Source organism: Silurus meridionalis, chromosome 5 (assembly GCF_014805685.1).
Source record: "Silurus meridionalis isolate SWU-2019-XX chromosome 5, ASM1480568v1, whole genome shotgun sequence".
Lineage (NCBI taxonomy): Eukaryota > Metazoa > Chordata > Actinopteri > Siluriformes > Siluridae > Silurus > Silurus meridionalis.
This window is the reverse complement of record NC_060888.1, coordinates 8,067,373-8,077,623: the sequence shown is the minus strand read 5'-3', so window position 1 is coordinate 8,077,623 and position 10,251 is coordinate 8,067,373. Positions and strand designations below refer to the sequence as shown.

Below are 10,251 nucleotides of genomic sequence, written 5' to 3'. Positions count from 1 at the left end.
GAATCCATATATTGTACTTCTAATGAAAACATACATTATACATGTACGATAGATAGATAGATTGATTGATTGATTGATTGATGGATACAACTTTGTCATTGCATAGTATAAATACATATCAGCGTAATGCAGTACCAGAAATAGCAAGTAGCATTGGTCAAACTGTGAAGGAGCGACTGTTTACTACAGCTGCTATAATGTAAGTGATAACAGAAACTAAAGTCACACTACACTGTTCACTCCTTTGACTACCATCCAACGCATGTGAACGGGACCTGCGCAAGCTCGGTGCGACGAAGTTTCGCATGGCAAGTTTGTTAAAGACAAATAGAGTGAGTAATTATAGTGATGTGTTGCAGCTTTTATATAATAGAAAAACTGTCTGGATTGTCACTGCATACACAAACAAATGTAATAGTTTTACATTCATTGGCCGTCCGTTCACAAGGCAGATAGTGTAGTGTGAGTGCAGCTTCATTCTTTACATTAGCTGTAAACGTACAAAATCTACGTGTTGTATATTGATAAGTTAAAATTTTTATCTACTGGTAGGTTGTTGTCATAAAGACACTTAATAAATCACTTTGTTCTTGTGGATAATTTTTCCATGATTGTGCATCCTGTGGTATTTTATTCCTTATTTGATGCTCAGTAACGATTTGCCTCCGTAGAGCTCCGTGCTGAGTAGAAACCCGTGCTTGATGAGATGCTTTTGATATTTGATTTCAGTGTTAAAGGTTATTGTGAGTGGAAAGCATGTCGTTCAGCTTCGGACAACCTAGCGGTGGGGGCGGGTTTAGCTTCGGCACCCCTAAAACCACGGCGACGACCGGTGCGGTCCCCGGCTTCTCGCTGCCGACGAACGCTCCCCCTTCAGGAGGATTCAGTTTCGGAGCAGTGCCTCAGCAGCAGCCTCAGGCCCCGGCAACGACTTCTCAAATCGCTGGACTCCTGGCACAGACCACCACGAGCACTGGAGCCCCACAGGGTGGATTCAGCTTCGGTGCGGCCGCACAGAGCAGCACTCCTGGTGGAGGCTTTTCTTTCGGGTAAGTCTTCCAGAAATGTAGAAGTGAACTTGCAGGCATTCATGAGAAATCTAATCTTTATTGGTTCTTCCAGAGGTGCTCCAAAACTGAGTCTCGGCTTGACTCCAGCTTCTCAGCCGGCCTCGACAGCAGCGACTCTGGGGGGCCTGTTGAATTCCTCCAACTCGTCCAGTGGCACAGGCTTTACATTTGGAGGACTGGCGACTCAGACTGCAGCTTCAACCCAGCAGCCCACAGGAGGCTTCAGCTTTCCCGGGGCAAAGGTTCAGGCTCCTGCAGCAACTACAGCACAGAGCACTCCTTCCTTCTCACTGGGGGGGCAAAGCACAGGTAAGCTCCGGCTGACACGGCTGTGGGATGCTCACATGCTCTTCGATAATCGTTATTTAGTTTTAATTAGATTGAGATTGTATAGATCGTGTTTTCTAGTTTAGTTTGAGCATAAATGATTCAAATAAAGTTGTACAGAACAAAAAGTAGCAGCTACACCGAGCACTCATCACAAGTATGCTTTTCTCTCTCTATTTATCTGTTCTGTCCATTGGGAACAACGAAAGCACAAGGTTTGAAGAAAAGAATGAATTAGTCTTTATACTTGCGGATGTCTAAAAGCGTACGTCGCCATAGCAACTCAGTGTGTTTCACAAGAGACATTGTCTCAAAGCAGCTTTACAGAATTTAACAGTCTGGTTTACAGTTAGCTTAGTTTGATAGGAAATAGCCGAGTTTATTGAAATCAGTCAGGCTTCTCAGGGTTCGCTACCTCCATTGCTTTCAAAATGGAAACAATTCACCCAGTTAAAGCGTCATTGATCTGACCAACTTGAGCTTACATCCCCCCTAAATGACTTATTCAGATCCCCATTTTTATACCATTCATTCACCCGGGATCCAGGGCTTATCCAGAGCATACTGGCTGTGAGGCAGGACTGAATCCTGCAATTGGGAATCCAGTTTGACACAGTGCAACACACACACAGTCCACAAGCTCATTCACACATTCGTTAGTGTGGCCAAATCTCTTTCTGGCATTTTTGTTTAGTGGCGTAATCACGAGTGTGTTTTTATTTATATATATATATATATATGTGTGTGTGTGTGTGTGTGTGTGTGTGTGTGTGTGTGTGTGTGTGTGTGTGTGTATATATATATATATATATATATATATATGTGTGTGTTTGTGTGTGTAGAGAGAGAGTTTTTTTTTCTTTTCTATTAAGCCCAATTGATTCTATGAATAATGATTGAAATATTTTTCTTTTAAAGATATTGGTCCAAATATAGGAATAAAAAAAAGGAAGCCTGAGGAATCTGAAGTGAAATAAACATGTCTGTAGAGTAGCTTTATTTTAATGGTCCTTATAAAATCTATTCATTTACTGTTTCTTGAAGGTCTCACTCTGGGCAGTGCTGTTGCAACCCTTGCTTCCTCGACTGGGATTAACTTTGGGATCAAGCCTGCAGGTCTGGGTACAGTTTACAATTTCCTTCATCACCTCTGTGACAAAACACTGTAAAAGATAAAGAAAGATACGTTTAGAAGTTTTTGAAATTTGTACTTGTTCTTCCAGCCACGCCGACTCCTGCCAGTACTGCTGCTGCTTCTGCCCAGGCTCTCCAGGTTGCCCAGGCTTCCCAGGCTCTCCAGGTTGCCCAGGCTTCCCAGGCTCTCCAGGTTGCCCAGGCTTCCCAGGCTCTCCAGGTTGCCCAGGCTTCCCAGGCTCTCCAAGTTGCCCAGGCTTCCCAGGCTGCCCAGGCTGCCCAGGCTTCCCAGGCTCTTCAGGCTGCCCAGGCTGCCCAGGCTTCCCAGGCTCTTCAGGCTGCCCAGGCTGCCCAGGCTCTTCAGGCTGCCCAGGCATCCCAGGCTTTTCAGGCTACCCAGGCTTCCCAGGCTGTCCAGGCTTCCCAGGCTGCCCCAGTTTCCTCACTGTTTGCCATTGCTGTCCCCCCCACTTCAGCTCCAAGCTTCAGCTGTAAGTGTGTGATGCTCATAAAGAACAAAGTTCATTAAACCCAAGACCACAAACTTTTATAGATCCTTCAAAAATATATATAAAAATTAATTACTTTTAAAATCTTCTACCAGTGGGAGGTTTAATAAGCACAGCTGCCCCAGCAGCATCTTCAGCTACAGCCTCCACTGGCTTGATGCTCAAACCACTTGGAGCCGCCAACACCACCGGCACTACAGGTAACATTCATCATATAGCAGCATTTCTGCACGTTATGATAGTGCTGTTGCCATCAAAGTGCTCCTTCTGCTATCAGATGCTAACATTTTATCATAGTAATCTTGCACTGATTGTTTTTTTTATTTTTTAACTAGCCTTAATTATATTCTGAAGCTGGTTTTTATTTGTATTTATTTTTACGCTGTTTACCTATAGCAGGTGCACTCTATATATACCCATTATTGCACCAATAGCTCGGCTGTAAGTGAGCTTTAATTTGCTGGGTTTTTTTTTCTTCCCATTAAGTAATTTCATTCATTTTTTTTAATTAAATTTGGCACCTATAACAATTAGTTTACTAAATGCAGGATTTCAGCCGATGAACAGTAGCTGTACCATCAGGCAACGTACCAGGAAACTATCATTTGCACAGAACTGAGTAGCCTTCATCAGAAGTTCCAAAGACCATCTGGTTCCAAGGTTGTCAGATTTCTCTATTCGACCCGTCTAGTAAACGGATTGACGATAATTTGCAATTCAAAGCCAACCAGAGCTGTACCGTGTTCTTGCACTCGACCACTATAATGTAATGTAATGCGAAAGTAATGCAGAGAGAAACGTTAGACTCGCCACGCCCATCCTCCATCATCCCTTCTTTAGTTTGTGCCATATGATGGGTATTATCTGAATTACACGGTTATATTCCTGACCACTAACAGATTATACAGTAAGCGCACAAATAAAAATAACAATTTCTTTGTTTTAGCTGCAGCTGTTTCTTCAGCGGCCACCACAAGCTTTTCACTGGGGCTGAAACCCGCCGTCTCTGCTGCACCGCCCATTTCTACAGTCGTGTCCACCGCTGCAGTTATCGCCAGGTGTGGTACATAACGTAACATGCAGTAATTACTGTTAGATTACAGCATTTTTCATTCTGTTTTCATTTGTTTTGTTTACTCTTAACTTCTTTTGTTAGTGCTGCACCAGTGATGTCTTATGCTCAGCTGGAGTCCTTGATCAATAAGTGGAGTTCAGAGCTGGAGGACCAGGAGAGACACTTCCTACAGCAGGCCACTCAGGTCAACGCCTGGGACCGCATGCTGGTGGAGAACGGAGAGAAGGTAGCTGACCAATTTATGTAGGATCAATACATCGATATGAGAGATTGCTTACAAATATGCAAAAACACACTATTTTTTTTTTCGCTGTAGAGAAACACCTAGGGGGGGTTTCCAGGTTTTCTCTCAAAATCCCTTCCCCAGATACAAATAAAAAACGGAATGAAATACTTGCCGACTCTGCTCACCAAAAGTTTATTGAAAACCAGTATCATTTAGTATAATTATAAGGCTGACCTAAAAACTGAGCGCCAAAATAAAACCATATTTATAGAATGAATTTGAACAAAAAAAAAGGAATAGGCTTTTAATAGGCTTTTTTTTTTTTACCTCTTCTTTGTATAGCTCAAATATTCAAGAAAATTGCATCAATTCAGAACATTCAGTTTCCCATTTTTAAACGAACGAATGTAAAATGTGGATTATATAGAAAAAAAGATTTCTAAATTTGTTCATATTTTTAAAATAATCGATTTTCTTGTATTGAAATGACTGGTGTTTTGTTTGGAGGTGGCATTTAAGCCCGCTTGGGATCATGGCATAGCTAACGGAGTCGGTGTAGTTAGTTCCCCCAGTAAAAGTAAATTCGAATGAAAGACAACCGTATTCACTGTATTGCCCTGAGCTTTCTTTTGACCTTCACTTATTCTAAGGCCTTTATCTCGAGCAGAATATTTTCCAGGACCCGGTTCGGAATTTGCACTTTTCCTAGTCAAATATTTCTCCGTTGCCATCGCTGGCTATCTGTTTTTGTGCATTCTATTGTCCTAAATAAACAAGGTTATTATTGAGCTACCTACTCCCACTCATATTTCCATAGCACCCAACGATAATTTATTTCAGTAAATTATTTCTAGTAATAATATTGTTTTTGGAGCAATATAATAAGTATAATTGGATAATATCCCAAATCACACTTGACAATCTCCTAGTACAGTGGATCAAAAACTAAAACTTGGCTGGTTTAACAGCACTTCCTTATCCAAAGCACCTTAGAGTCTATATCAGGGGTGGGCAAACTTTTTGACTCACGGGCCACAATGGGTTTTAAAATTTGACAGAGGGGCCGGGCCAGGATATACATACATACATACACACATGATACACTATATATATATATATATATATATATATATATATTTTTTATATTACATTAGAGATTTGATTTGGCCTGTGACATAAATATGCATGGCTCATTTGTACAAATTGCCTACCAAATGCATCAATTAAATTAATAATTAAATAGAAAAACACATTCAGTTTCATCAAGTGCCAAAACATCAACAACTTGTTGATCTTTTTTTATTTTATTTTTTTTTATTGCATCAATATACACAGCATAAAAACTCAAGTTAAGTTTCAGTAGGAACAGTGTTGTTGAACTCCTTGTTTTGCCAGTTCATCAAAGTCTGGAGTAAGTTTTGTTGTGGCAATTTTTAGGCTAGATCTGAGGTGTTGGTCAGTTAACTTGGATCTGTGAGGGGCTTTGATCGGACCTCAGTAAAAAAATATTTTGTTGTCCACTACGTATTAAACACTCGGCGCTCACTATCCACTTTTCTTTGATAAACTCATTTTTGTAGAAGGGCTCATTAAAGAGGAGAAGAGAGTAATACACGCGAACAAGGTCAATGTAGATGAAGTGCACCATATTTTGGGGAAATGTGGGCATTACTGGGGAAAGGTAAATTAAACAAGGTTTACCTGCATGGGTGTAAATTTCATTAAACAGGGGGGGGGGGGGGATATAAAATTTCTCATGATCAATCTTTGAAGGGGACACAAATAATAATCAAATTGTACTTGTAAAGACACAGTGTCCCCACAGTGAAAAACTTTGCTTTTATAATTTTTTTTTATCAAGTTTTTCTCAGGTTAATGACAAAGCAAAACAAGGAATTTAAAAAAAGTTTACATTTTTATTTATAATTAATTAAGACACTTAAGAACAGAATAGAAATGGATTATACAAAAAAAATAAAAAATAGAGTGGGGTCAGTTCGGATGTAGCACAGTGCTCATTTAGTAAATGCACAGATAAACAATATGCTAATTGTGTGTTAATGTTAAATTAACATTATACCAAGTCGTCCAAAATAAAACACTGCATGGGAAACAGCTTTGGTGTGTTAGTGTCAGTGCACTATGCTACAAGCTATTGTAAACAAGCTAACGTTTACTAGATAAGTCATATTTTAATCTCTAATAGAGCAGATTCATGGAAAATTACATCGCTAATCAGCATTTTTGCCGCAACTAATTTATGAATAAGTCTGCATCAACTAGATTAAAGAGAATCGCTTTATTTAAACTGAATAAAATACCCTAGTTAATAGATTGAACATTAATTGAGCCGCAGTCACACACCTGACTCGTGTGTGTAGTGAAGGTGAGATGAACTGGGAAAGCAGGCAGTGGGTCAAACCACTGTGAGGAAGGGGAGGGGGAACTGTTTCTAAAAGCATTTTTTGCGGGGTTTTTTCTACTTACACAATTATTTAGGTATGCATACATTTATTTTCCACAATAGAGAGTGCGATTTTTTTTTTTATATTTTTTTTGGGGGGGGACAACCCTCGGAGGGGGGGGACATGTCATCCCGGTCCCCGTTCGGCGGGCCGGAATAATAAATCCAAGTGTGTGGCTCGCGGGCCGTAGTTTGCCCATGTCTGGTCTATATCAAAACCACATCCCCATGGTAGTTCACACACATCAGAGACCTAACAAAAGATTTACAAAAAGATAAAGAGGCATCAACCCATTATCTCCTTCAAATCAAAATAATCGTTTGCTTAAAACAAAAGCAAAGAGCCGTCTCTCAGGGCAAAGTAAACAAGCCTCAGCTGATGAAGGATTGAGCGCATGATAGGATATTTCGTCTCTACGTTTTGTTATGTGCTGATACACTGCTTAATATTTTTATTGGCCTCAAAATGTCAAAATAAGCTTTTCCCCCTTTTTAAAGCCCTTCGTTAATTTGTATTTCAACTCATTAAACAGATGTAATGGTTAGAGTAAAATACCAAATATATGCCAAAAGTATTGGAACACCAGCCATATGCACCTTTTTCAGCCATATTTAGTTTCTGCCCAAAACTGTTACACACATAGTTGTAGGTACACACTTGTAGATGATCTCTTTGGCTACGGTAGCATTTAAAATATTCCCTTCATTTGAACTACTAGACTCAAACTTGTTTCAGCATGACAAAGTTCCTGTGCATAAAGCCAGCTCCATGAAGATATAATTTACATGGGTTGGAGTGGAACAAATTTAGATAAATAAATTTAGAACGCTGACTGCACCCCAGGCCTCCTCTTCTACATAACAATAGTTGATTACTAACATAGTTGTGGGCTGAACGAGCACAAGTCTTTATAAGCGCACTTCAAAAGCTAGTGGAGCACCTTCTCAGAAGGGTTTAGTTTATATAACAGCAAATGGGTACTGAATGTGCGATGGGATTTTTAAAACAGTACATCTTGCGGTCAGGTGTCCACAAAGCATGTCATAGAACATTATTAAAGATGTACCGTGTCTTGATTGGAGCATTTGAAGGTATGAAATTATGTTTCGTCTTGGTCTGTTTCTGTTTTCAGATTACATCACTTCATAAGGACATGGAGAAGGTTAAACTGGACCAAAGGAGGTAAGAGTGGCCGAGCTAGCATATGCTATGGTAGTATTATTATTTGAAAGACATATTGATGTCTAAAGTTAGGGTTTTTTTTGCTGTAATTTTTTTCATTGTTCTACTCTCAGGCTGGATCAGGAATTAGACTTTATTCTGTCCCAGCAAAAGGAGCTGGAGGATCTTCTTATTCCTTTGGAGGAGTCGGTAAAGGAGCAAAGTGGGACCATCTATATGCAGAATGCCGATGAGGAGCGAGAGAGAACGTAAACATATCCCTCACTTACAAATGCGAAAGAAAGTGTGTGTGTGTGTGTGTGTGTGTGTGTGTGTGTGTGTGTGTGTGTGTGTGTGTGTGTGTGTGTGTGTGTGTGTGTGTGTGTTATTATATACAGTATCACAAAAGTGAGTGCACCCCTCACATTCCAGAAACCCTTTTAGTATAAATTCTCAGGGGACAACACTATAGAAATGAAACTTGGACATATTTTAGAGTAGTCAATGTGCAGCTTGTGTAGCAGTACTGATTTACTGTCCTCTGGAAAGAACTTTACAGCCATTATTGTCTGAATAATGGCTTGATTGAGTGGCCAAGTATGTCTCTATTGCGCACCAGTGGGGCATCCTCACGCGTAAGGTGGAAAAGCACCATGTCTCAAACATCCAGCAGCTCCTTGATGTCATTATGGAGGAATGGAAGAGGATCCCAGCAACAACCTGTGCAGCTCTGGTGAATTCCATGCCCAGGAGGATTAAGGCAGTGCTGGATAACAGTAGTGCTGACACAAAATACTGATAGAGTACAGTAAATGTATACTGCGATACAAGCTGCACATTGACTACTCTAAAATATATCTCTAGTATTGTCCCTTGAAAAGATAAACTAAGCCTACTGAATATACCTCTGTAGATATTCTCTTTGCTTTAGCAAAGAAGTGTGGAGAGGGTCAGCCTATTACTGCACATAGGATTCATCTTAAATTATAGTAGATCAGTGCTGATAAACATTATATTATTGCAACCGTCTAATTTTAGCCATCCAAATATATTGTTTATAATCGGATAATGCTGAAATCTGCTAATGATGAGCTTCTTAGTTTGTGTAGGTTGTGCACACTCGGTTTTGCATGTTGTGCTGCTTTAAAGAAAACAACCAACCAAATAAAAAAATCGTATCTTTTGCAGGTACAAGTTGGCAGAAAATGTCGATGCTCAGTTGAAGAGAATGTCCCAAGATCTGAAGGAGATCATCGAGCACCTCAACACATCCAACGGGCTGGCCGACACAAGCGACCCGGTATGTATCTCACCCTCATTCTGTACTTTCACACATTATTTCTAAAAACAACGTTTAGACTGGAAATGATCACTACAGGAGTTTATTTGTTTAAGAGGCAGTGGATCCTTTTAAACATCGAGTTATTGCATCAAGGCTTTCATTCATCATGGACAATGCTGAACCCCAGACCAAGCACCAGGGGAAGACGTCTCTTGGGTTTGCTGTGTGTCCAATTTGCTTATTTATAGGTTTTAGACTCTTCTTCCCTTCTTCTGTCCATAATGGATGTTCTGCAACTTGTTCAATATAGAAAATGATATGCCTTTATTTTTATTTTTTAAACCGTGCAGCAAGATTCATACACATTGTATACATGTACTATTTTATGTTCACAGCAGTAAAAGAACTGACTTGTGAAGTGAATAACCTTTTTAGATTTTTTTCACAATCTCACCTGGAGTTAAGAGGTGACTTTCTCAATATTGACTTTCTGTCTATATTGAGGTACATGCATTGCTACAATGATGAATCCTTGTATGAAAAATAAATCTAATGTAAAAGTTGCATTGCTGTCAGGCTTTAATTTAATTCTACAAAATGCTCATACTTTAAAAACTTTTTTTTTTCTTATCGTACCATTCCAGCTCCAGCAGATCTGCAAAATCCTCAATGCTCATATGGACTCTCTGCAGTGGGTCGAGCAAAACTCTGGTCAGTATCTCGCTAGCTCGATTCCATGCCATCCTGAGTGATCTTTAATTAAATGCTAAGCTATGAAAAGGTTAGTTTGGTTTCCCTAATGACTATTTTCATTATGCAGTTCTGCTTCAGAGGCGTGTGGAGGAGGTGTCCAAGCTGTGCGAGAGCCGCAGTAAGGAGCAGGAGAAGAGCTTTCGTTTAAGTTTTCAGTGATGGAAATAGAAAAACGTTTTTGTAAATGAAAAAAAATCATAGTTTTGCTGATTCTGTTCTAATAAAACTTATCCTTTTTACTGTCAATTC

At 39.8% G+C, this 10,251-nt stretch overlaps 1 protein-coding gene across 5 annotated transcripts in view; it reads left to right on the top strand.

The window, feature by feature from the left end:
* nup62l (nucleoporin 62 like) overlaps positions 1-10,248 on the top strand; it is an 11,582-nt gene extending 1,334 nt beyond the window's left edge. For 2 of the 5 annotated variants that reach the window (XM_046848872.1, XM_046848871.1), the window contains exons 2-14: positions 730-1,049; positions 1,123-1,379; positions 2,442-2,519; positions 2,621-3,022; positions 3,136-3,240; positions 3,987-4,098; positions 4,197-4,341; positions 7,939-7,988; positions 8,102-8,236; positions 9,156-9,267; positions 9,365-9,472; positions 9,894-9,960; positions 10,070-10,248. In XM_046848872.1, the coding sequence (XP_046704828.1) occupies positions 757-1,049; positions 1,123-1,379; positions 2,442-2,519; positions 2,621-3,022; positions 3,136-3,240; positions 3,987-4,098; positions 4,197-4,341; positions 7,939-7,988; positions 8,102-8,236; positions 9,156-9,267; positions 9,365-9,472; positions 9,894-9,960; positions 10,070-10,161 (1,956 nt within the window). In that variant the 5' untranslated portion in view covers positions 730-756 and the 3' untranslated portion in view covers positions 10,162-10,248. The remainder of the gene's footprint in view (positions 1-729; positions 1,050-1,122; positions 1,380-2,441; positions 2,520-2,620; positions 3,023-3,135; positions 3,241-3,986; positions 4,099-4,196; positions 4,342-7,938; positions 7,989-8,101; positions 8,237-9,155; positions 9,268-9,364; positions 9,473-9,893; positions 9,961-10,069) is intronic. The other 3 variants (XM_046848873.1, XM_046848875.1, XM_046848874.1) reach the window with 3 other exon arrangements.
* Positions 10,249-10,251: the final 3 nt, after the last annotated feature.